The sequence below is a fragment of the Mixia osmundae genome (assembly GCF_000708205.1).
Source record: "Mixia osmundae IAM 14324 unplaced genomic scaffold scaffold_3, whole genome shotgun sequence".
Classification (NCBI taxonomy): Eukaryota; Fungi; Basidiomycota; class Mixiomycetes; order Mixiales; family Mixiaceae; genus Mixia; species Mixia osmundae.
In genome coordinates, this window is record NW_014575561.1 from 682,888 (window position 1) to 705,245 (window position 22,358).

The 22,358-nt window shown below is 55.3% G+C and overlaps 13 protein-coding genes across 13 annotated transcripts; 8 read left to right on the plus strand and 5 right to left on the minus strand.

The window, feature by feature from the left end:
- Positions 1-173: 173 nt before the first annotated feature.
- On the plus strand, positions 174-1,572 carry L969DRAFT_93305 (uncharacterized protein; the record flags this gene model as incomplete). Its single annotated transcript, XM_014713891.1, has 9 exons — positions 174-208; positions 264-324; positions 380-385; positions 451-515; positions 566-642; positions 699-780; positions 843-1,194; positions 1,248-1,396; positions 1,452-1,572. 9 exons carry the CDS (start codon positions 174-176, stop codon positions 1,570-1,572), a joined length of 948 nt encoding a protein of 315 aa, XP_014569377.1.
- A 155-nt stretch (positions 1,573-1,727) lies between these two features.
- Positions 1,728-6,280, plus strand: L969DRAFT_617541 (uncharacterized protein; the record flags this gene model as incomplete). Its single annotated transcript, XM_014713892.1, has 11 exons — positions 1,728-1,866; positions 1,926-2,225; positions 2,261-2,826; positions 2,883-3,022; positions 3,071-3,221; positions 3,269-3,856; positions 3,913-4,138; positions 4,194-4,366; positions 4,413-4,961; positions 5,013-5,938; positions 5,988-6,280. The coding sequence occupies 11 exons, from the start codon at positions 1,728-1,730 to the stop codon at positions 6,196-6,198; spliced, it is 3,969 nt and encodes a 1,322-aa protein (XP_014569378.1). The 3' UTR covers positions 6,199-6,280.
- On the minus strand, positions 6,251-8,454 carry L969DRAFT_93307 (uncharacterized protein; the record flags this gene model as incomplete). The annotated part of the gene is made up of 7 exons (XM_014713893.1): positions 6,251-6,343; positions 6,399-6,745; positions 6,805-7,207; positions 7,263-7,535; positions 7,796-8,015; positions 8,067-8,256; positions 8,373-8,454. 7 exons carry the CDS (start codon positions 8,452-8,454, stop codon positions 6,251-6,253), a joined length of 1,608 nt encoding a protein of 535 aa, XP_014569379.1.
- Positions 8,455-8,498: 44 nt separating this feature from the next.
- L969DRAFT_353804 (uncharacterized protein) lies at positions 8,499-9,475 on the plus strand. The gene is made up of 2 exons (XM_014713894.1): positions 8,499-8,684; positions 8,756-9,475. The coding sequence occupies exons 1-2, from the start codon at positions 8,622-8,624 to the stop codon at positions 9,086-9,088; spliced, it is 396 nt and encodes a 131-aa protein (XP_014569380.1). The 5' UTR covers positions 8,499-8,621; the 3' UTR covers positions 9,089-9,475.
- Positions 9,111-9,658, minus strand: L969DRAFT_46893 (uncharacterized protein; the record flags this gene model as incomplete). The annotated part of the gene is made up of 2 exons (XM_014713895.1): positions 9,111-9,419; positions 9,476-9,658. The coding sequence occupies 2 exons, from the start codon at positions 9,656-9,658 to the stop codon at positions 9,111-9,113; spliced, it is 492 nt and encodes a 163-aa protein (XP_014569381.1).
- Positions 9,659-9,767: 109 nt separating this feature from the next.
- L969DRAFT_93310 (uncharacterized protein) lies at positions 9,768-10,978 on the plus strand (the record flags this gene model as incomplete). The annotated part of the gene is made up of 5 exons (XM_014713896.1): positions 9,768-9,888; positions 9,945-10,074; positions 10,141-10,375; positions 10,438-10,678; positions 10,728-10,978. 5 exons carry the CDS (start codon positions 9,768-9,770, stop codon positions 10,976-10,978), a joined length of 978 nt encoding a protein of 325 aa, XP_014569382.1.
- A 54-nt stretch (positions 10,979-11,032) lies between these two features.
- Positions 11,033-12,638, minus strand: L969DRAFT_72218 (uncharacterized protein; the record flags this gene model as incomplete). Its single annotated transcript, XM_014713897.1, has 3 exons — positions 12,330-12,638; positions 11,966-12,275; positions 11,033-11,919 (listed from the first exon to the last, which is right to left on the minus strand). The coding sequence occupies exons 1-3, from the start codon at positions 12,606-12,608 to the stop codon at positions 11,033-11,035; spliced, it is 1,476 nt and encodes a 491-aa protein (XP_014569383.1). The 5' UTR covers positions 12,609-12,638.
- Positions 12,639-12,653: 15 nt separating this feature from the next.
- L969DRAFT_86013 (uncharacterized protein) lies at positions 12,654-14,303 on the plus strand. The gene is made up of 5 exons (XM_014713898.1): positions 12,654-13,259; positions 13,310-13,466; positions 13,524-13,610; positions 13,657-13,878; positions 13,937-14,303. The coding sequence occupies exons 1-5, from the start codon at positions 12,715-12,717 to the stop codon at positions 14,027-14,029; spliced, it is 1,104 nt and encodes a 367-aa protein (XP_014569384.1). The 5' UTR covers positions 12,654-12,714; the 3' UTR covers positions 14,030-14,303.
- L969DRAFT_354702 (uncharacterized protein) lies at positions 13,925-16,182 on the minus strand. Its single transcript, XM_014713899.1, has 9 exons — positions 16,032-16,182; positions 15,921-15,973; positions 15,664-15,862; positions 15,471-15,613; positions 15,155-15,412; positions 14,626-15,098; positions 14,333-14,567; positions 14,177-14,286; positions 13,925-14,126 (listed from the first exon to the last, which is right to left on the minus strand). The coding sequence occupies exons 1-9, from the start codon at positions 16,132-16,134 to the stop codon at positions 14,108-14,110; spliced, it is 1,593 nt and encodes a 530-aa protein (XP_014569385.1). The 5' UTR covers positions 16,135-16,182; the 3' UTR covers positions 13,925-14,107.
- A 10-nt stretch (positions 16,183-16,192) lies between these two features.
- On the plus strand, positions 16,193-18,000 carry L969DRAFT_72226 (uncharacterized protein). The gene is made up of 3 exons (XM_014713900.1): positions 16,193-16,423; positions 16,474-17,882; positions 17,931-18,000. The coding sequence occupies exons 1-3, from the start codon at positions 16,249-16,251 to the stop codon at positions 17,970-17,972; spliced, it is 1,626 nt and encodes a 541-aa protein (XP_014569386.1). The 5' UTR covers positions 16,193-16,248; the 3' UTR covers positions 17,973-18,000.
- Positions 17,865-19,935, minus strand: L969DRAFT_59737 (uncharacterized protein). Its single transcript, XM_014713901.1, has 3 exons — positions 19,639-19,935; positions 18,689-19,585; positions 17,865-18,635 (listed from the first exon to the last, which is right to left on the minus strand). The coding sequence occupies exons 1-3, from the start codon at positions 19,917-19,919 to the stop codon at positions 18,008-18,010; spliced, it is 1,806 nt and encodes a 601-aa protein (XP_014569387.1). The 5' UTR covers positions 19,920-19,935; the 3' UTR covers positions 17,865-18,007.
- A 536-nt stretch (positions 19,936-20,471) lies between these two features.
- On the plus strand, positions 20,472-21,800 carry L969DRAFT_46373 (uncharacterized protein; the record flags this gene model as incomplete). The annotated part of the gene is made up of 6 exons (XM_014713902.1): positions 20,472-20,549; positions 20,597-21,217; positions 21,290-21,383; positions 21,431-21,534; positions 21,584-21,686; positions 21,733-21,800. The coding sequence occupies 6 exons, from the start codon at positions 20,472-20,474 to the stop codon at positions 21,798-21,800; spliced, it is 1,068 nt and encodes a 355-aa protein (XP_014569388.1).
- L969DRAFT_102252 (uncharacterized protein) lies at positions 21,579-22,350 on the plus strand. The gene is made up of 3 exons (XM_014713903.1): positions 21,579-22,034; positions 22,080-22,193; positions 22,241-22,350. Exons 1-3 carry the CDS (start codon positions 21,962-21,964, stop codon positions 22,249-22,251), a joined length of 198 nt encoding a protein of 65 aa, XP_014569389.1. The 5' UTR covers positions 21,579-21,961; the 3' UTR covers positions 22,252-22,350.
- Positions 22,351-22,358: the final 8 nt, after the last annotated feature.

Here is a 22,358-nt window from a genome sequence, read left to right on the forward strand (position 1 = left end):
GAATGAACCATTGACCGCTCAACACGCATTTTCGCAGATCATACAGCTGCTGGTCAGCTCACGTTGTACTACTACTCTCATTAGACCGCAATTGCACGCACGCTCCTCTGAAATTCAAACGCGCTTCGTTTTGCCGCGCGACTTGGAACGCACCGGCCAGCAGAAGCGTCGAGATGGCCGTACAGGAACCGACCAGACTGCAGAGCTAGTGCGTACGAAGTGGCTGACCGGCTCCAGCTGATTGCGCATCTCATCGCTCGCAGTGTTGGCTTCGATACGATCACACGCCAGATTGAGCAAAAGCTACTCAAGCGAGGTTTCCAGGTGAGCGACCCCTCGGCCGGCTTGCTGACAGTGCTAACGGCAGCCCTCGTCACAGTTCAATGTAAGTAGCGTGCATGAAATGTGCTATCCTGCCAGCGACTGATGTGGCTCGTGCAACGACGGCAGGTCATACTCGTCGGCCAAACAGGCTTAGGCAAGTCAACGCTGCTCAACACGCTCTTTGCAAGCCAGTCAGTCTCGTCTTGCTGCATTTCATGTGCAGCGCTCAATCAATGCGCAGTCTGCTCGACTCGAAAGCTCGACTCGAGGTGGACGAGCCTATCCGTCAGACGACAGAGATCCAATCTGTCTCGCACAGCGAGTTGTGGGACGTGATCAGCTCTGCGGGCGCTGATCACTGGCTTGCTGTCCAGTCGTTCAAGAAAACAATGTCACATTAAGACTGAACATTGTCGACACGCCCGGTTTCGGCGACCTTGTCAACAATGAAGGCTGGTCAGTCGAGGGCTGGTTAGCTACCCACGCGATTCTGTGCCTAACGTCAGCTTCTTGAACAGCTGGGACAGCATCATCAAGTACATCAAGGATCAGCACTCGTCCTACCTCCGCAAAGAGCTCACGGCCATGCGCGACCGCCATATCCAGGACACGCGAATCCATGCCTGTCTCTACTTCATCGCGCCCACCGGTCACGCTCTCAAACCGATTGATACGATCGTCATGAAGCGATTGAGCGAGATTGTCAATGTCATTCCGGTCATTGCCAAGTCGGACTCGCTTACGCTCGAAGAACGCGAAGTGTTCAAGCAACGCATCAGAGCCGAGCTGGCTCATCACAAGATCAGACTGTATCCTTTTGACTCTGAAGATCTTGACGAGTCAGAAGTCCAGCTGAATGAATACATCAGGGTGAGCCCACTTCACCTTGTCCTGCGGCACTCATCGCTCACCCCGACTGTCAGAACATGGCGCCCTTTGCCGTCGTCGGCTCAGAGCGCAGTGTGATCATCAACGGCAAGACTGTTCGAGGTCGCAAGAACAGATGGGGCATCGTCAACGTCGAAGACGAAGCGCATTGCGAATTCAATTATCTGCGCAACTTTCTTACGAGGTCAGGCCAGTCGGATCCGAGCTTTTCAGTCTCTGATGCCTTTGTCACTGGACAGGACGCATCTACAGGATCTCATCGAGACAACAGCACAGATCCATTACGAGGCATTCAGGAGCAAACAGCTTCTCGCGCTCAAGGAGTCGAGCGCGAACAAGCAACAAGCTCAGAACGCATAGACGGGAAAGTGTGCACTCCCTTTCATGATGATGTTCGTGTCATGCATCTGTATGTAGACTTGCAACCCACGTGGATAGCGGCGTCCGCGCAATTCGCCACGACTGTCTTTGGCCGCGTCGCGTAAGGCTGACATCTCGCCAAGGCCTGAGGACGGATGGTCAGCTCGGTCGAGCAGGCCACATGTCCTCGGATTGCCATCTTTGCTACAGAGAGCGTCCACCAGATCTGTCAGCGCAATGGCCTGCCTAACCTGTCCACACTACTCAGACCTTGGGAGCATAGCGTCGAAAGAGGCACGAGCTCCATCAGGTCATCAGCTGCTCAATGCTGATACCCCATCGAGGTCGTGCAGTCGCTGTGAGGATCTCGACCTACGACTCTCAGCAGCACGCTGTCTTCCCGCTGCTGCTCAATGAGATTGAGGATATCCTCCAAGACGACCTCGAGGTGACCGGCGAAGTGGAGGCGGCGGGCGACTTGCTCGATGCCTTGGGGACTCGTATATCTCGTCAGTCAGATGCTTGGCTTGCGCAAGGCCTCGACGAAGCTCAAGAGCGACCATGGTATCGCATCTTCAAGGAAGCCGTCATTGCGCGACGACCTATCACAAGCTACGACACGTTTGGTCATCCCGTAGCAGGCAAGCTTCCTCGTACGTCCATGAGCCACGCTCAAGTACGTTCTCAGCCTGGCTCTGCGTATCTGCATCCGAGCCTTCGCCGCTCGAATCGCTCGCGCGTCTCTATGCGGCGACGTCTCGCGAGACCTTGTTTGCTGACAAGAAGTACATCGACCCCTCCATGTTCCGGTACTATGTCATCCTCCACGACAACTTACACGATGATTCCAATGCGACGAAAGAGTTGCTCGAGCAAGTCAAGCGAGCTTACGGCGTTCACTGCGCTGTTCTGCCCATATGTGCCTTCGCGGCTGCCAACCGAGGCATAGCAGGACCACTCTCTGAACGGTGGTCAGCAGAATCAGAGATACCCAACACGCGCTCAGACGGGTTTGCAACGCTATGGAATGCCTGTCTGCCTTCTCAGCAAGACACAGCATTGACAACACGACATGACGAGCTCCAACATGCGCGAACAGCATCGCGGGAGTCCAACGCTGCTCAGAGCCTCGTTGAGCCCGGTGCAATGCTCGGAGATCGAGATGCGGTCGTCATCAAGCTCTTCCTACGAGAATTTGTGGTGCAGTCGCTTGTGCCGCACATGGAAAGGTGCCTTGTCCAATGGAATGAATCGGTCCGCCATGCTTCCCTTTAGCATCTTCCGATGCTGAGTGTGATGCTTCCGGACAGCTTGCAGCTTCTCGGCGTGGTCTCACCTCCCGACTCTTCAGCGCCGGGCGTAAATTTCTCGGCTCAGGCTCTGCTGCCCCCTCCCGCGCCGGTTCACCAGCTATACCTGCCAGCGTGGGGTATGATCCGATAAAAGACATGTGTGTCGACTTTGGTCTGAAGTATCGGCAGTCTGACCAGAATCTCAGATATTCGCACATCAGCACCGAGGCACAGACGCGCAGGCTCGCAGATTACGCTTTCATGATGCAAGACTACAAGCTGGCCAGTCACACTTACGACCAACATAGACGCGATGTCCAGCCTAGCAAAGCATACAGATGTTTTGCAAGCTCATCTGTATGCTCATCGAATCAACCTCTGGACTTGCTGAATTAGCCAAACAGAGAATGGCCGGCATGTCGCTGCTCTGCTCGATGCTGCAATCGACTGCAGTACAACCCGCCTTGGTCTCTGAAGCTCTACAATTCGCCGAAGACGCCATTCGTACGAAGGAGAACAAGACGGCGCTCGATGGGCTGCGCGCAATATGCCTTTATGCCGAAATACTGACGAGCCTTCGAGAGTACGCACGAGCTTCTTTGCTTCTCATTTCTGCTGCTGGACAGATCGACGAGATATCAAGCGCTCTGTGGCTCGAGCAAGCTGCATTGGCGCTTCGACAAGCCGGTGCTCGATCAAGTCGACGTCAGGCACGCACCATGCTCATGGCGGCTCATCGTTACGAACAAGCCGGTCATCGTCCACAATCTACGCACTGCCTCGAGGTGATCATCGATGCAAGCAATGGCTTACAATGGCCTGGCATTGAGAAGCAGACAATGCGCAGTCTCATCCGGCAAGCTTGCGCAACGGGACATCCTCTCAAGGCAATCGAGTCTATAGTATTGCTTCTTCGCAAGTCGACTCCTTCGGCTTTCAGTGGTGCTCAGGAAGACTCGGAAATGCTACAGGAACTATCGACTGCGTGGAAGGTGCGCGAGTCTGCTCACATACAGCCTTTTAAAATGACTGACGTAAGCCGACACAGCTGCTGGACGATTCGAGCAAGACTGCGCTTGCTTCTAGAGACGTATGTGTGCAGAACGCGTTTGCTGAGCCGGTGTATACCCGGTTGGACTTGCCGCATCAGCAAGTCACGGCCAGAACGCACTGCGCTTTGCTACCTGAAGACTATATCCAGAGACTCTTTCGAGATCGGTCAAGACCCGAGCGTATCATACGACAAGGTGGCAATCGTACAGCAGGCTTAGGAGGTCAGTTGCCTGGGTTGCAGCATTTCTGAAATGGCTCACATCAGACCGAACGCAGATAAGCTGCGCTTGACTGTTCGGTTGCGCAACCCTCTGTACACGACTGTTTCGCTGACGAAGATTCGCATCGTCTGTCAAGACGTGAGAGAGCCCAACCACATCCTTGAGGATGACTCGCTGTCTTTCGTGTGCCCTGATCGAGTCGAGCTCCTGGCGGCCGAAGTCTCAGAGGTTTGCTATGGCGATTTCTGGCGATCAGAAGCTGAAATCCACGCAGATTGAGGTCTCTGTGACAGCGCGGAAAGCGCTGCAGTTTACAGTCGATCACATCGAGTTCTTGCTCAACGACATGCTGCAATGTCGGGACAGCCTGAGACGAAAGGGCTCGCGACTGCAGAAGACGCTCGAGCAGCGTGTTCAGGCTTCATATGCAGAAGATACATCACTCTCTGTGCTCGTGCTGGACGAGCTGCCCTCGCTCAAGATGGAGCTGCAACTGCCGGAGCGGTCGTTGGCGGGCGAAAGGTCACGGGCATGTCTCGTACTCAGTAACCCGGGACAGGTACCTCTGACGAGCTTGCGCTTGCATTCCAGCCATCCGCATATCCTCTCGATGGTGCAAATGGGACAGCAAGATGACGGGACAAGCATCAGATATGATGCTGCTTGCGATACGCGGCATGTTGCAAACAATATCGAGACCGATCGGCTGTCGGCGAACGTCCTTTTACAGCCGCTCCAAGCGAATGCAAGCATATCGCTCGATGTTTGGATATACGGAAGCTCTACAGAGGATATCACTGTCCTGGCGGCCTACGAAACAAAGGTGGGCTATGTACTGTGCGCCCTCTAGCTCATCTGAAGTGGTGCATGACAGGAGCAAGGGACGGTGTATATTGCTCAAGCGAGTCATCGGCTCACTGTCGACCCATCTATTGCCTTGCGTGTGCTGGATTGGTGGCACGATGTTGGACGTGACGAGCGAAATCTCTTGATCGAAGTATCTAATAGCCATCTCGAGCTCCCCTTTGTCTTGACGACGCTATTCGCTGCTGGTCCAGGATGGCAGCTCTCATCTTCGCCTGCGTTCGAGACAGCACGACTCGCGCCGCGTCAGAACCTTGTTTGCTCGGTCGTGTTCAAGCAGCTGCCCTCCACCGATCAGGGGAGCCTGTCTGCTCAGACTTCTGACTTCACAGCGCAACAAATCAAGAAGCTATTGAATAACGAGTCAGTCCTGGCCGATGCACCGGGACCGATTTCGGTTACCGTCTCTACAACAGCGGATCACTTGCCGAGCGGCGTATACGAACATCTCGTCAGCTTGCGCGCCGCTCATCGCCGCAAGTCTCTTTCTGCAGCCTTCTCAATGGTCCCTGTCGACTTCTTGCCCCATTCCTTCACAAGTCAAACGGAAGGCACGATCGATCTCGCAGTCGGCTGGTGTCTTGCAGATGCCGATCGAAGCGGCTACATCTACCAGGCCGAGCTTCAGGTTGAGCCGGCCAAGGATGTGCTGAGCGAGATCCTACAAGCCGCTGAGAGCACTGCGGGAGGCTTGTACGAAGAATCGCAAGTGGAGAAAACGGCTTTGATTGCGAGCCTGCGGCGGTCGCACCTCGTGAGCAACGACTGTCCGCTACGTGTCTCCCTCGTTGCGCCAGGCTCAGTCGATATGCCCCCGTCGCGAAGAGCTAAGACTGTTCCGTTCTCAATACGGTGCATCAACGTGTCTACCACCTCGAATCTAGCCATTACAGCACATCTGAACGTCAAGACCAGCACAAACAGAACTGAGACAACGTAAGCCCAGGGCGGTACTTGCGGGACCTATGCTGATAGATGGATCCAGTGCGATGCTCGTGGGAAAGACGCGTCTCGAGGCGTCAGTCAGCCCATTGGAGCAGATTGAGCTTGCAACGACTGCCTGGCTGCCGAGAGCAGGCATCTACGATCTGTCCAATTGGCGACTTAGCGTCCGAGAGCAGAGCGAGCAACAGAGCGTCAAGCGTGACTGGATCATCAATGGCATACAACAACATTTACGTGCTGTACAGCCCTAGCGCCCTGAAGATATGCTGCGATTGTTGTTGACACTTTTCACTTTGCAAGACTCTAGAAAAGATGCTGAAGCGTGCGCGAGTCGCTGACGAGTTCCACGGCGTTCGTTGCCCAGAGTTGCTTGTAGACGTTATCGGTCTCATCATGCTATTCACCAATGCATCATCAGTAAATTGACCAGTGGTCGAACACGCTCGCTGACCATTTGATCGTAGTAAGCGAGCTCCTCCCAGTCTTCGGCTTCTGCCGCCCGGAGTGGCGCGAACAGGGAAGGATTGGAACGGGTAGGCGCGACGAATCCGCGAGGACCAGTAGGCGCAGCGTTCTCATCTGCCACGACGCTCATCTGAACCGCTCTGGGCTGCTCTTGCGCTCTTTCCTTTCCATTTGCTTTCGGCCGGCTGGTCAGATCGTCCTCTTCTGATGACTCGCCGTCTGTATCGGCCCGCTTCTTGCCTCTCCGTGTGCGATCGTCGTCGTGAGGTTCTATGTAGGCAGGATTGACGCGCATCTGGAGGGTAGAGCAAAGGGGCGTCAGATGGATCTCATCTGTCGCAAGGCAGCAGCCATCAGTTTGATCTGGGCAGGCTGATGTTGGCGCTCCTGACCATTGGTGATAGCTGCGACGAAGTACTGAGTCTGATCTGGGTTGATATCACCCTTCATGCTCGTTCGCTGGAGGAGATGCTGATCGGGCTCATCGGCAGCCTGAGCAGCCATGAAGCGATCTTTGCTGTTCTCCTCACCCTTTGCATACTTTTCCGCCTTTTCCCGATCGAACCTCTCGTATTTCTGGCCATTCTTGCCCTCGAGCGGTATGGACAACTCCAATTGACCCGACCGTGGCTTGTAGCGCGCATAGGTCTTGGGTACATCGGTGAGCTCTCGGTAGCAAGGCGGGAGAAGCGGCTGCTTGTGGGCTGGTTTGCCGCCTACTCGGGCAGGCTTGTGAGGATATTGTAGTAAGGCCAATTTGCTTGCCAAGTTGGGCACAAGATAGACTGGCAGACTCTGCACGACTGCTTCAGCTTGCGGAGCTGAACTCTGACGAAGAAGAGAGCTTCACTTTGACGATAGGATCATGATCCAAGTCTGTGTGGATCTGAGCAGCCGGCAGAGCAGGTGCATCCTCGCTCCCGTCGACGCCATGCATTGCAGTGTCCGGCACTTCCGCCACATCGAGCGGCGTGCGATCATTGCCGTCGGCGTCGATTGCCGACCGTGGTGCGAGCTTACTCGGGCTGGTCTTGCTGGCTCGAGTCGCTCGTGACATCTTCGAGCGGTCAAGAGCAAAGAAAGACTCGGTCGATTGACGTTTCTCGACGCGTGTCATGTTGCGCTACGAGGGCGATTGCATAGACTGACATCATGGGCCAAGGGCCGAGCGATCGAGAGCAGACTCACCCAAGCAGTTTCATAAGGAGCAACGGCGCGAGATAGAGTGAAAACAGTGTACAACTCCAAGACTTGAGAGCAGGATCGCAGCGATGGCAACCAGCAGGATGGCACCATTTCTACAAACCTCAGTCAGAGCGGCAGTAGAATCAATACCATTTTGGAAGCGGCATCATGTCAGACATGGTGAGGTCCTTCACGTACATCGAAGGTCGAGCCCTGCATCATCTTGCGAATATAGCATTGTCGTAGTTCGCTGGGCCAGATACATGACACTCCCCATTTCTTACACTTGAGTATGGGCTCGAAGATATTGGGGTCGCTCGCAAGCCAAGTCGATTGCCCAAGACTGATGTCCAAGGTGATATTGGCGGTCTTTGAGCAACAACGGCTTCCCCACTTGTCGATCGTCTCTGCAGCTAGCCTGACCCAAGTCACGCTGAGCAGGCGCGTGCTGGGAATGGCAAAGACTGACTCGAGTCGCATCTGCCATGCAAAGAGCGGAGGGAACATGAGGAGCTGATTGACCTTGCTCGAGCGAACGTTGTGCGAGAAGACGTCTGTAGACGGTCGTTCGAGGTGTTCGGGGACAGTGACTTCCATGCTGAACTCGCCCGAGTCGAGTCGAGCGATCTTTGTATTGGCATTCTTCGAGTAGCAGTCCGCTTTCTCGCGCGCGTGTCAGCACCAGCGCCAGCATCTCTCGCGGTGGAGTGCGCAGACCTTTGATGCGACCTGCAGCACGGTCAGTGTACCGTCATGGCGAGCGGTGCGGCCGTACCTGTGATGAAGTAGTGTCGAGGATAGTATTGATGAGCTTCGATCGCAAGGCCGAGCGCGAGCATCAGGACGAGCACCCGCATATCTTCTCAGCCGATGCAAAACGTGGAGCGCTGAGCATGATGAGCAGGCAAGACGGTGGCGGAAAGAGGGCTTGGCACGGAGTTGATGCTCGAGCTCGAGCGCGACTTGACACCCCTTGTCGGTGCGACGGAGGCTTTTGCGAACGTTGTAGAGACACAATGACTTGATGGAGGAGCAGAAGCTATGTCGCAACTGCGGACGGATCATCTCGCCTCGAGCGAAGTGGGCGGTCAGTCTGGACATGGGCCTGTCAAGACGCGCGGAGTAGCTGAAGGCTTGAGTACCTTTGGCTGCTGACAGGACGATTGGGCGACGATCAGGTACTGCTCAAAATCGTGCAAGGCTCACAAGCAAGCGCTCAACAGACCAGACTCGCTCGAGCGAAGCATCGAGCTCGAGATCATGACGATGCTCGCTTCACAGGCCAAAGAGCGCAAAGAGGGTCGAAGTAAGGAGACGACGGTGACTTGCGAGCAGGTGGAGGCCAGGATGGACGAGAAGCCAGATCGAGAGCTCGTGAGGCAAGCTGCTCGACGCTTGGTCGCTCAGGGAAAGATCGAGATCACGCAACAAGGTGGCCAGGTGGTGGAGCCATCCTTTGCCAGAGGCGTCATGCATCTCAGACTCAGATGAGAAGCCTGCATGATCATCATCATCATCGTCGCTTGCTGGTCTTCTTGCTCTGGGGTGCCAGCTTGGCCAGTCTGCCCGTCTTGGCAATATCGTCCGCTGTTGCCTCTGTGAAAGCTTGATCGTACTCGTCCGTTGGCGTGTCCTGTGCTGCACCGAACCTGGCGGCAAACTTGGCCAGCCGACCGGACTCGTCCTGGACCTGTCCATCTCGTAGCCTGCTCTGAGTCGTGAAGCCCCAGAGCGGATGGGTGACCGTCGACTTGGTGAGCGGCAGTACATTTCTCGGACAAGTCGACTGGATCATGAGCGTTGACGCATCGGGCAGCTCGACCTGTGTCTCCCGCATCAGCGCCTCTCCACGCCCTCGGCATGTGCTACGCGACACACCTTGCTGAGGAACTGTCTCGGCTTTGCAGGCGGCAGACGGCTCAGTCGGGGAGGAACAGCGTATCGAGGCTTGCCCGTCGTCTTGCTATAGACGCTCCTGATCACACTCGCCCTGCTGCTCGTCGAGAAGCTCCTCGCCATGTGGGCCAGCTGTGCGCAGGCACATTGACATCTCGGCTTCATGCCTGCTCGCTAGCTCGTCGTGATGATGATGGATGATGGATCGACGAAGAGAGAGACGCGCGCGCGAGAGAGACAAGGCGACGACCCAAAGAGCGAGCGAGGGTGTGGCATGTCAGATGGCGGCCGAGGGGATGCAACCCAAGTAGCTCGCCTGCCCCCTGCGCATCTCCATCTGCTCTCCGGCGCACTCTCTGGCCTCGCCTCCTGCGTCGTTCTCCAGCCACTCGATCGTCAGTCTCACAGCGCCCTGCTGCACTCGCATCAGCCTTGCTGAACTCCGGAGCAGTGGTCAAGACGAGGCTACAGCAAGGCTCGCCATCGACGCAGCAGGTCAGGATCGTCAGCGCTGCAGTCCATGTCGTCAAGGACGATGGCATACTCGGTCTCTGGCGCGGCACTTTGCCCACCATTGCAAGGTCTGCATGCTCCTCCTGCTCAGTCGCCCAGAGAACAGTCACTGAGACAACAGCCTGCGAGACCAGAAACGTGCCGGGAGTAGCATGCTACATGTTCATGCTCACCCGATCGAGGCTCTGGCTCTCGACCCTGCCCCAATTCGCACCCCGTCATCCTGCCGCATCGCCATCATCGGGCCTGACAAAGCAGACAGCTCTGCCCAAACTGACTCCCACTGGCGATCTGCTCGCAGGCAGCATCAGCCGTACACTCGTCGGCTTCGTTCTCATGCCCGTCACCGTCCTCAAGACCCGGATGGAAGCAAGCGCTCCTTCCATCTTTGCGCACTCGATGACGCGCTAACATGTGGCCGTGCTTTGCAGTCCTCTCTGTACCCTCGCCAGGGCCTGATTGCCTCTTTCAGAACGATCTGGGCACCCCAGCAGCAAACTGGCCAGATCGCCGGGGTACGAGCACTCTGGTCTGGCTTCGTGCCCACTGCGCTCAGAGACGCGCCCTACGCCGGACTCTTTGTCGTCTTCTACGAGCGAAGCAAGACCATCGTGGGCAAGATACGTATCGGTGATCGTGACGTTCCCCGAGGCGTACGAGATGGCATTGCAGGCAAGTCCGCTCCCTCATTCCACTTTGCATCAGGCTCATCGTACAGCAGGATCGCTTGGCGCTACGCTAGCGACGCTGATGACGGCACCTTTTGACACACTGAAGACGAAGCGTCAGTTGAGACCAGAGACATACAAAACCATCTGGCAATCTTCTGTGCTCATCTGGCAACAGAGGGGTTTCCTCGGCTTCTTCGATGGTGTCAGCTTGCGCGTGGCTCGCAAAGCAGGTAGCTCCGCCATCGCTTGGTCACTCTACGAGGGCCTCATCCGCCGATGGGCCCTACCGCCGAAGACCTGAACGCGGCAGCACGTTCAAGTCATTGCTCTTCTTGGAGGCATACGAGCCGCAACGCTAGACTGCATTGACCAGGTCGAGCAGTGCAGCGTCGATCTCGTTCGCGGAGCGAGCTCGCACCTCTACGACGCCATCGCTCCGTACGACACTCATATCCAGTCGATCGGCATCGCAGTCGCGCACTATGAGCGTAGTCGGCGAGCCCAGCACTGCCGTTTGAGCAGTCCGCTTTCGCAGATCGGTCTGATAGTCTCTGTTGACGACAATATCATTCTTGTCTACCCTGCCCTGCCCCAGTGCATGGTATCGATGCAGAAGTGTGGCCGTCAAATCGTCGAGCTCGTTATTGACGGGTAGCACTGCTAGCGAGAAGGGTGCAAGGTGCTTTGGCCAGACGAACCGCTGATCCTTGAGGTACAATTCTGCCATGACGCCGAGCAACCGCGTCGTACCGATGCCGTAGCAACCCATCTGGACGTGCTTCTGTGTGTTGTCGGCATCGTGAAATTTCAGACCGAGCGGCTCAGAGTATCGTGTGCCCAGGAAGAACGTATGTCCGACTTCGATGGCCCGTTCGGTTGTAAGACGACCTGAACCGCAAGAGGGGCACTCGCTCTGTCCTGCATCTTTGTCACCGAACTCGACATTGGCAGCGTACTGACACGCCGAGCACAGCTGGACATCGTCCTCGCCTGACGCATGCAAGAGATGCCACTCGTGAGAGAGCGAGCCGCCAATCTCGCCGCTGTCTGCTCGAGCCATGACGATACCGTGCCGTGTCAGATCGAGTCGATCAAAGATACGTTTGTAAGCTCCGAGCACGGCTTCGTATGTGATGGTCGCGCTTTCGACCGAGCTGTCAAAGCTATACAGATCCTTCATGACGAATTCCTTGCTGCGCAGTAGTCCGCCCCGTGGACGAGCCTCATCACGATACTTGCGGCCTGGGAACGCAGTGAGCACACGCGATAAGGTACAAGATGAGCGTACCTATCTGATAGTATCGCAAGGGGAGCGACTTGTGCGTCAGCGTTCGTTGGCCTACGAGCTCGGTGATCTCTTCCTCGTGCGTTGGCCCGAGTATCCAATGCTGTCCCTTCCTATCATGTACTTGCAAGAGTTCTCGATTGGTTGCACCTGGCTTGTACCGCCCGCTACGTTGCCACAGGCTCTGCTTGAGCAATGCCGGCATGGCCACTTTATCTGCGCCCAGCGCAATCATTTCCTCGTCGATGATCCTCTCGATCTTTTGCAGTATACGCAGCGCCGGCGTGAGCAGGGTCCATAGTCCCGAAGCAGACTGGCAAGCCGTTGCGTGAGCTCATGCGCGTTCAGCATGCAGCAAGGAGCTGACTTGGGCAATGTAGCCTTGTTCGATGAGCGCACGCGTGCCCGGCGTGAGCAGAGCCGCTTCAGATCGTCTGATTGCTCCGCTCAGATGGGCAGAGCTATTGCGAGAGATCCGCACGCCTGCCGGAAAGGCAGTTGTCGCAGAGGAGCTCGCTCGAGTCCGCTGATCTGAGCGTGCGTGCCATATTCGGCGAGCGAGCAGGGACGGGTGTGCCGGCACGAGTGCGCTACATGCTGAACAGAGGATTGCGCTCGTCTGTCGTCGCACAGGCGCACATTGCATCACCTTGTTTCAGGTCGGGCTACTCGTCGCGGTGTCGCGCGCACTGTTTGCCCAGAAGGGCCTACGCCTTGCCCCGCTAGACCCTCTCATCAGGCGGACTTCAGCCATGTCCGGTCAGCCAGGGTCGGGCTACACCTTCTCGCCAACGGCAAATGCCATGCCGAGCTCGACAAGACCGCAGAGTAGCACCAAAGTGCCTTTACTCGAGCGACGCACTTCAGCCGCTGCCACTTCAGGCGGGCTCACTCGACGAAAGTCACAGTACGCTCCGGGGAGCCTGGCAAAGCCTCTAGGATCCGTGCCCGGACTGCCGGGGGCTAACGGCGATAGAGACTCGATGACGGCCAAGTCGGGCTCTGGCACGCCTCAGTCGAGCCACGCTGCTTCTTTTGCCCCTTCCTCACTGGACTACTCAGACAGCAGTACTTTGTACGGAGCAGCTTCACCTCCACCGCACACGGCAGTACCCTCCGGCACGCCCGCCTCTGCACAGAACCTCGTCGCGTTGAGGGAGACGATCCAGAAACGCATAACGACGTGGAACTATCTCAAGCAGGTCTACATGGGCAAGGTGCACTGGTTTGATACTGTCTTGCTACAGAAGGAGGACCTCGAGAGGGGTGCGGGGGATCCTGCTCTGCTGGCCAAGAGGTTTGCGCCTTACCAGCACGATGAGGAGTGAGCTCACGAGGCAGAGATAGGTCGAATAAGTTCTTCGTGCTTGGCACATCGCTCGCTACCCTGATCGATACCAACGTCCCTGCCGACTTCCTCAGGGCGCTCTTGGCTCTTGTCAACGAGTACGAAGCCCAGGGCGACGATTTATCTAGCGGCAGCGGCGGTAATCGTCCCCGAATGGTGATTGCCTTTGTCTCGAACGTCACATCCGTCGCTGAACGTGCTGTGACATCACAGAAATCACTGCTCAAAGGCAAGGGCAAAGCGAAGATACCGGGCGGGGGCTCGTATGATGACGACTCGTACTTGTACGCCATGAACATTGTGAATACTTGCTACTCTGCAAGCAACTCAGCTGATACCGCCACAGCCCTTCGAGCTAGAGTATTTCCAAGTCTTCCTGGCACTTTGCGACATCCTCGTCAAGATCTACGAACGCATCAACTCGTACATTACCCCAAATCAGAATGGCGCCAGCACTGGCTCGCCTACCTCGCCGCAATTCACAATCACCAGCAGCGGCTTCCCTCAGCCGCCTGGACTGAACAGCACACTCGTAGAGACTGCTCAGAAAGCAGACAATAAGCTCAAGGTCCGTCAGACATCAGCACGAGCGTCTCAGAGCTGATGTCTATTGCCTGATGGGACAGAAAATTGTAGCACTAGTTACGAAAGAGACCGACGCAGTCGCGAGATCGGTTATACGCGACGAGCTCTTCTCACTCGATCCGACGCTCAGCTAGAGCATGCCTGACGACTTTTGTTGCATCTCTAATCGTGTACATGTACATTTGTTTCCCTTTTGCATTGTTGTTGCACTTTTATCTGGTCGGAACGTAGCTGGTCTCCGAGTCAGCCTCCAGAACGCCAATGTATTATCAGAGACGCACTCGTCGAGACGTAGCAGTAGGCCGACAGTCTCCGTCGCAAGTGATATGGCGCTTGTGCTGACCAGCAAAGGCTGCAACACATTCTCTTCGAGCACATCGCCCACCAGCCCCTGCAACAACGTCAGCGATTGCATACTGTCAGCTGATCATGACGACCTTGCGAACGTTGATGCCTGCGCTCCGCTCGCCCATGGCATGCCTGTTCCTGAGCTCTGTCACAATCGCAATCGGATTGAGTCCGGCGTTCTCGGCTAGCGTTGTGGGAATGACTTCGAGCGCCTCCGCATACGCTTGGAAACAGTATGCTTCGAGTCCCTTGAGTGTCTGAGCGTGCTGTGCTAACAATCTGGACACATGGATCTCGGGTGCGCCACCACCAGAAATGAGAGCCCTGTCGGAATCGAGATTTTCAGCTCAGGTCATGAGCTCGAGACAGCACTGCTGACCGCTTTTTGACGAGGCAGCGTACAACACAGAGTGCATCGTGCAAGCTGCGTTCTGATTCTTCGAGAACGAGCGAATTGGCGCCCGTGCAGAGGATGCTGACAGTCTTGCCTGGATTCTTGATGCCCGAAATCCGCACGACCTTGGCGCCACTCTTCGAGACTTCGTCAGCCAGATCGGCTTGACCTAGCTTGTCTTCGCTGAAAGCCTCGATATCGGCAATCGGTTTGCAGCCCATCGACTTGCACAAGAACTCGACTTCGTCGCGTTCGATATCTTTGACGACCATGATCTTGAGCTTGGCGAGGAAAGCGAGCGATAGATCATTGACTGCATCCCTCAAGATGCTCTTTTGAATGAGAAGTACATTGCAGCCTGATTTTTTGATGACTTTGACGAGGTTGAGAAGGTATTGTCGCTCCTCCTTGAGGATCTTGTCCATTTGTCGATAATCATTGACGACAATCTGATTGTCCATCTGTTCAACAAGAACATCAGTTGGGGGAAGTACTCCTAGACGTTCCGTCGACGAACGTCTGGCTTGGGAGCACTGAGACAGAATTGAATGAGACCAATCTTTGCTTTCTCTACACGTGTAGGGCCGCCGCCCTCTGTGATGACGCTCTGGTGAAGCAAGACGCCGTCGACAAGCTCGGTGTCATCGATCGTACCGCCTACTTTCTTCACGATTCTGATATCGCGCAAGTCGACATTGTCGCTCTTGCTCGTCACTAAGCGCTTGACAGCGTCGACTGCAATCGGCGAGAGAATGGATGAGTACTGCGACACAATCTGCGATGACGAAAGCCGTGATCAGCAACATGGTGTGCCACAAGACGCTACGCCTCGCCTTTGAATTGAGACTAGTCGCAGCGGCGCGTAGCAGGCTCTCGCGGTCTGCGAGATCAACGGGCGTCGAGATTTCTTCGAGGTATTGGATCGTCTTGTCAGCCGCGCGAGAGAATGCTTCAGAGATGATCATGGGATGTATACCTGCACGTACGTCAGTCAGTTGCGCAGAAGTAGTACGAGCGTGAGCAAACCCTTTGCAAGCAGCTTTTCTGCAGCCGCGAGGAAACTGCCTGCGAGGACGACGACAGAGGTCGTGCCGTCTCCGGCTTCGATGTCTTGCGCGGCAGACAGGTCGACGAGCATCTTGGCAGCAGGATGGAGCGCGCCCAGATGCTTGAGGATGGTAGCGCCGTCGTTGGTGATGATCACTTCCCCTTGAGCTGTCGTGATCTGTTCAAAGACGTAGACGTCTCAGCTCCACTTCGAGGTGATGAAGCCTTTCGCGAACCATCTTGTCCATCCCTCTAGGCCCTAACGAGGTTCTGACTGAGCTTGCAACAGCTGTACGATCATCCGCAATGAGCAAGTGGCAGAGACGTGGAGAGCTTTTGTGTTTTACCTTTGGCCGCCGTCAGATTGGACTGTCTGACTTCCATGCCCTTCTCCTTGTCCTGGAATTGCTTCTGATTGCGCCTTGCGGCTACAGGACCTGTGGACGCCATGTCTGAGGTGGGCAAAGGTGACTGACTGGCGACAGCGACGCGCAAAATTTAAGCGGACGGCGTGGCCCTGCTGCCTTTTTGGCTACTGTCCCTCAGCCTGAGCATTTGTCCATCATGCGGAAGCCCTCATGTGATCAGATCGTCTTCCTCTGCGTCTCAGCCAGCTCTTTGCTCAGACACTGTGGTGCAATTCATTCAACGGTGTCGGTCATCGACGGCCAAACGACTATCACCGGTCTTGCGCAGCGAGGGCTCGAGTACTTCTACGATCTACCCTACGCCTCACCACGTCCGTGCAAGTACTCGTCGCGTCGAGCTCGGACTGATCAAGCTATGCAGCCACCCAGCTCAACAGGTTCAGGCCGCCCGTACCCGCCAAACCTCTCGGAACCGCGTTTGATGCGTCAGTCGCGAAGAAGACGCAGTGTATCGGACAAGTACCAGCGGACGGTGGAAGGACCATCAATCACATCATCACACCCTTTATGCCCAAATGGACAGTAGGCATCGAGGACTGCTTGAAATTGGACATCGTCCGTCCTGCAGGCACAACAGCGACATCAGCCTTGCCCATACTTGTGTACTTTCACGGAGGAGGGTGGCAGATCGGTAGCAAGAATGATCATGATGGCTCACGCATCATCAAAGTGTCTATCCAAGAACAGACTCCGATTATCTTCATTGCGATCAATTATCGACTGTCGTTCTATGGCTGGCCAGCTGGTCAGCAGATAAAAGAGGCAGGTCTTGCCAATCTCGGTCTACTCGATCAGCGAGAAGCGCTTCATTGGATCCAACGACACATCACATCGTTCGGCGGTGACCCAACCAAAGTCACCTTACAAGGCGAATCCGCTGGCGCCTTTTCGATCGGCTATCACACTCTGCTCAACGGGGGCAATCAAGGCACGCTCTTTCGAGCCATCATCCAGCAGTCTGGTACTGCTGTACAGGCTGGTGACGTTGCAATGGGTCAGAAGCATTTCGACACCATCGCTGCAGGTACAGGCTGCGACAGAGCAAAGGACCCCATCGTCTGCTTACGCGAAGTGCCCCTTTCGACCTTGTCAAAGGTTGTCAATGAGCTGCCCTTCATCTTCACTGCAGAGCATGCCCTCGAGCTGCCCGCCATACCGCGGCCCGACGACAAGCTCTTCTCTGGCCTCCCCTTTGATCTGTTCAAGGCCGGCAAGTTTTCAAAAGTACCGGTACTGTCGGGCACAAACACAGACGAGGGCACATTGTTCGCATACAACACCAATATCACGAGCGAAGGCAGTTTCAAACGATACCTTACCGGGACTTTTCCCCATCTGACGCCAGATCAGCTCGATACTATCGTCAAGACGTATCCACAGAATCCAGATATAGGGTCGCCTTACGGCACCGGCAACTCTTACGCTGTCGGGACAGGTCAGTCCAAGCGATTGGCATCATTCCTGGGCGATCTCGCTTTTGTTGCACCTCGCAGGGCACACACTCGACTCGTTCAGGCTCATGGCGTGCCTGCGTGGACCTATCTGTTTGCGGCTTATGATCTCTTCTACCTCGGCACGCCGCACAGCATCGATCTTGCGACTGTCTTTGGGGAGAACGGATTGCGCGATAGACGACATTTGCTCATGGCTGCTGCTTGGGTTCGCTTCGTCAACGATCCTTGGAAAGGACCCGGTTGGCCTCAGCATCCCTTTTCGCAGCTCTACACGACGACCCTACTGCCAGGTCAAGACGACTATCGCTTCGATCAGGCAAGTCTTTGCTTCCTTCGGCATACAGCAAGGCTGACAAGAGCGTAGATCAATACACTCATCAGCCTGCTAGATGTGCTCGTATACTAATTCCAACAATGCATGATCAATTGCCAACCAACGGGTTACTTCATCTTGAGCTTAGGCTGCTTCAAGCCATCCTTTCCTTTGCTGTCTGGCTTGCGCTTCTTGCTCGGTGACTTGCTCTCAGACTCCTCGCCGTCACCAGCCGCAGCTGCTCCTTCCTTCAGCATCTTGGCAGCAGTGCCGTTCAGAACAGCTTCGTGATCGCCATGGATATTCACATGATACGCATTTTTCATCTTGGCCTGCGTTTCCGCCTTGGCTGCCTTGTCATCAAAGATCGGCCTGGGATATGTCTGGCCCAGCGTCACACCTGCTTCTTTGAGGACCGAGACCGGCGCTTTCCATGGCTCATAAATATATTTGTCCGGCAGCTTATTGAGTTCTGGACAGAATTCGCGAATGAGCGCGCCAGACTTGTCCCAATTCGAGCCATACGCCATGCCGTATACGCGGAACCATTGCGAGTAGAAGGCAGACGCAGAGAGCCACATCCAGTTGCCCGTGTTCATGGCAGGATCGTGATCGATAAGCCACCGTTCGAACACTTCTTTGCCTCGCACCCAGGAGATATACGCGTGGCCTCTCGTCAGGAAGCAGGCGACTGAATGCCGTGCGAGATGATGTATCCAGCCGTGCATCTTGAGCTGTCGCATGATGGCATCGATCCTGTAGCAAAGATAGTAAGTGAGTGAGCGTGCATGCATACGATCAGAGCATACCAGGGAAAGCCGGTCTGCCCGTGAGTCCATGCCTCGAGAACCTTTTCAGCCTCCTTCTCTTCGTCTGAAAGCTTCCATTCGCTACGAGGTATCGGCTCGCCCTTGTCATCGTACCGATCGTCTAGCCTCCAGTCGATATACTTGCAGATAGGGTTCCCTCTGATCTCGTGCCAGTTGGGCGTCACGCGCATGTTGTAGTGGAAGAACTCTCGCCACAGACATTGACCGATAAGTGAGACAGGCGGCTGGGTATGCTTTGTGCCCTTCACCACATCCTGTAAACGCCAGTAAAATGTCCGGACGGACAAGGCGCCGAACTTTAAGTAAGGCGAGAGAACAGTCGTCGCTGCAGGATCAAATGCCCCCGGGTTTGTCTTTGGCTTCTCAAAGTTGATGATGGCTTCTTTGTCCTTCATGTAAGCTTCCAACCTCTTGAGCGCTTCTGTCTCGCCGCCCGGATGGATGCCCGTCGCTTTCGCCATGCCGAGCTCTTCCATGGTCGGAACAGAGAATTTCCCATCTGGTCCAGTGAACGAAGCATATATCTTGTCCTCTCCATCCCTGTTCTCTGCGTTGTTGTCATTCTTCTTCCAGGTATCCACAGAGTGCTCTGATCGCTTGAGATCAGCCAAGTCAGTTGGACCCGGGTTGGGTAGCGAGCTAGGCGCATCGATGGGTCTGGGCGGCTGAGGCAGACCCTCCAGAATCTTGACAAACGGTCCGTATGATACATATGGCTTCCCTTTGGTCTTGGCCTCTATCGCTTCTGCATCATACAGCGTATGGCCATGGACGACGTGAACTTTGACGCCGGCGTCTTTGGCCAACTTTTCAACTGCCTTGTCCCTCTCCATTGTATAGGGATCGTCATCTTTCTCCCATACGATGTCGGATATCCTGCGATCGTCCCATAAGTCTGATGATCGCACAAGCCGTGTAGAAGGACGCACTTCCACTTTCGCAATAATGCGGGCAAAATCGTGGTAGGATGGCCTCTCAGGACGAACAGCTGAGATTTGGGGTTGACTTTCGTGATGGCAGCTGAGGTATCACTCATTGACTCGAGCAAGAATTTCCATCGATTGGGACCGACTCGCTGCTCGTAGACATAGCGCGGATCGAAGCACCAGGTGGGGAAGAGGACATCCGGCTTGAGATCGAGAGCTGCTTGTAGCGCAGGGGAGTCATGCAGCCGCAAGTCGGTGCGGAACCAGTAGATCACTCTTGCCATGCTGCCAGATTGTTTCGATCGTCGAACAGCTGTCGCGTAAGCACGTTGACACATCTACTTGATTCTCTCAGACGAAACCGACTGCTGCCACACCACACTCGCGCGCCCGCCAGTGAATATGCGAAACCTAAAGAAACAGGACGTTCAGATGGGATGAGGACGACGGCATGACCGCTGCAAAACGTCAATTGGCGGCGCAAGAATACGACAAGGTCCTCAGTGTTCTTCACAGCATCAATACGAGCGACCCACGCAGCTTTTTGGCTCTTGATCTGCGCGCGACGGCAAAGATTGCTACCCTCGATCTCGTGGGCGCTTTCGAAGATGCGCAGGTCATGATCCGCTTAGCGCCCGATAAGCCCTTGGTTCGGCTCTGCAAATGGTACGATCATCATCTGATCGCGGCGTATGTCAGGGCTACAAGAGAGCTGCAGAAATCACGCGCGAACATGGCGACCTGGCAAGAGCAAAGCGGATCCTGCAGAACGCTCTCACACAGTGCCACTCGAACGTGCATGCTGAGCTGCATAAGGATCTTCGCCTTCGAGCGCCATGTCGCCAACGTATCATCTCAAGGTTCCCTTCAAGTCAGGCTCGCAGATTCTCAGACATCCTATTCGTAAAATTCGCGTAATAGACGTCGAGTTGGGCTACGACCCATATATCTGTCGAGAAAGGTGCCGAATGGCTTCTTCGATCAGCTTACTGATGTCTGCCTTCGCATGAATCTGCTCGACATCAGCGGCGTGCTCGATGTAGAATTCTCTACTGCTAGTCGACCAGTTCGATTGCCTAGCCTCCGACTGCTTGATGTCGACGCCCTACAGCAGGATGCGAGCCGGATGGTCAATCTTGACCTAAGCTTGTGCACGAATTTAGAAGTCGTCAAAGTCTCCCGTCAGAATGTCACTGGTCTGCCCGCGAGCCTCAAAGCTTTCTCGGAGCGTGCACTCGAGCCGGCAGATATCTCGCGTGATCGATACCCGCCTATCACCTCTGTCTTATCTCGATGTCTCCAGCTCGAGTGTCTCGAGCTGTTTCACAGTGGCACTTCTGGCAGCGATATCGCTAATCTACTCAAATGCCGTATTCAGCTCAAGCGATTTGCGATTGGCCCCAGCAGTGTCTTTGACGATCAGGGCCTACAAGCGCTAGGAAGGAGATGCGACAGATTGGCATCGCTCGAACTCATCAAGTGCGCGAGTGTGACGGGCGACGCGCTCATTCGCCTCGTGAGCAAGATGATGGATCCGCAAACAGGCAAAGCTGCTCTGGACCTGCTGCTCGAAGATTGTCCTGTTGATGAAACGAGCATACAAGTGTTGTCTTCCATTCTGTGATCTCTGTTGTCGCCACCATTCGTTCGATAGTTCCGTCGCGTCGCGCTTTTCCGCGTCTTCCACTCTCCGGCACAGATGGCAGCAGTGACACCGCTGGTCAACAGCGCCATGCTGACGGACTATGGTCGGCGTCATAACTGCATGACACGTCTTAATCTTATGTGTGTGCAGTCGGCCGGACGGTTCGCCTCGTTGGAAGAAGGATAAAGCTCGAGGGGGATGTCGCTCTTTTAGAGGCGACAGATCACGGACAAGTCACAGTGCGGCTCAACAGGGTATGTCTCGAGCACCTCATCGTACTCATTCACCGAGACGGAGAGGCAGGACTCGCATTGGGCAGACGACTACGTCATGGTCATTGCCAAAGTCGATGAAGCTCCCAATTCGGTCAAGGAGCTCGCAAGCTTCAATCGCGGCGCAACCCTTGGTCGGTACACTCACGTTTGCAAGCGATAGCGCTGATAGTATCTCAGATCTCGATACTTTTGACAAGATGATTCGCGTCTGCAAGATGTTGCCAGAATGCTTCCCGACCAGCTAATTCGACCCTGTTTCCAATGCATCCTGTTGCCATCCCGCCCGCGCTCGGCCTTATGCTCCTTTCTCGGATCCGTCTGGACATCGTTTGAGACCCGCGGAACATTGCTACCGCTTTCCTGACATCAGTTCGCGCATCGAAAGCAAGCCTGCCTCAAGCCCAAGATGTTCAAGACGATCCTCGTCCTGTCGCTGTGCGCACTGTTTGTCGCGACGAACAGTCAGATCGCCGATGATGGTGAGGCAGATGTACGTAGTGAGGCGGCCTTAACGATTACCGCAGATGGATTTATGGGCCACTGCGTTGGCGGACCTTACAATGGAGAGCCTTGTGGAGATGCGCAGAGTGACTGCTCTGATCGTTCGACTGGCTATTTGATACCTGGCGTATCCTGCCGTGAGTCCTACTTGACTACGCTGACAATTTTGCTGATCAGCAAGTAGCCTCGGACTGAGACTATGCTCCCATTATGCGCATGAATGGCTTGATGCCTCCTGATGCCTCCCAAACAGTAGTTGTGGTGCACACATTGCATGTGCGCGTTGATGACAACAAAAGGCT

Excerpts from the sequence above, each read along its gene's own strand:
- L969DRAFT_354702 (XM_014713899.1), bottom strand. The coding sequence starts at position 16,134 with ATGGCGTCCACAGGTCCTGTAGCCGCAAGGCGCAATCAGAAGCAATTC. Across the intron at positions 15,974-16,031 it reads CAATCTGACGGCGGCCAAAG|CTGTTGCAAGCTCAGTCAGA; the intron begins GTAAAACACAAA and ends ATGATCGTACAG. Across the intron at positions 15,413-15,470 it reads CGACTAGTCTCAATTCAAAG|ATTGTGTCGCAGTACTCATC; the intron begins GCGAGGCGTAGC and ends TCGTCATCGCAG.
- L969DRAFT_102252 (XM_014713903.1), top strand. The coding sequence starts at position 21,962 with ATGTTCAAGACGATCCTCGTCCTGTCGCTGTGCGCACTGTTTGTCGCG. Across the intron at positions 22,035-22,079 it reads CAGTCAGATCGCCGATGATG|ATGGATTTATGGGCCACTGC; the intron begins GTGAGGCAGATG and ends CGATTACCGCAG.
- L969DRAFT_72226 (XM_014713900.1), top strand. The coding sequence starts at position 16,249 with ATGCGGAAGCCCTCATGTGATCAGATCGTCTTCCTCTGCGTCTCAGCC. Across the intron at positions 16,424-16,473 it reads TCTACCCTACGCCTCACCAC|CCACCCAGCTCAACAGGTTC; the intron begins GTCCGTGCAAGT and ends CAAGCTATGCAG. Across the intron at positions 17,883-17,930 it reads ACGACTATCGCTTCGATCAG|ATCAATACACTCATCAGCCT; the intron begins GCAAGTCTTTGC and ends ACAAGAGCGTAG.
- L969DRAFT_59737 (XM_014713901.1), bottom strand. The coding sequence starts at position 19,919 with ATGGCAAGAGTGATCTACTGGTTCCGCACCGACTTGCGGCTGCATGAC. Across the intron at positions 19,586-19,638 it reads GCATTATTGCGAAAGTGGAA|GATATCCGACATCGTATGGG; the intron begins GTGCGTCCTTCT and ends GGACGATCGCAG. Across the intron at positions 18,636-18,688 it reads GGGCAGACCGGCTTTCCCTG|GATCGATGCCATCATGCGAC; the intron begins GTATGCTCTGAT and ends TCTTTGCTACAG.
- L969DRAFT_353804 (XM_014713894.1), top strand. The coding sequence starts at position 8,622 with ATGGAGGAGCAGAAGCTATGTCGCAACTGCGGACGGATCATCTCGCCT. Across the intron at positions 8,685-8,755 it reads CGCCTCGAGCGAAGTGGGCG|GACGATTGGGCGACGATCAG; the intron begins GTCAGTCTGGAC and ends GGCTGCTGACAG.
- L969DRAFT_86013 (XM_014713898.1), top strand. The coding sequence starts at position 12,715 with ATGTCCGGTCAGCCAGGGTCGGGCTACACCTTCTCGCCAACGGCAAAT. Across the intron at positions 13,611-13,656 it reads ACTTGTACGCCATGAACATT|CCCTTCGAGCTAGAGTATTT; the intron begins GTGAATACTTGC and ends ATACCGCCACAG. Across the intron at positions 13,879-13,936 it reads AAGCAGACAATAAGCTCAAG|AAAATTGTAGCACTAGTTAC; the intron begins GTCCGTCAGACA and ends CTGATGGGACAG.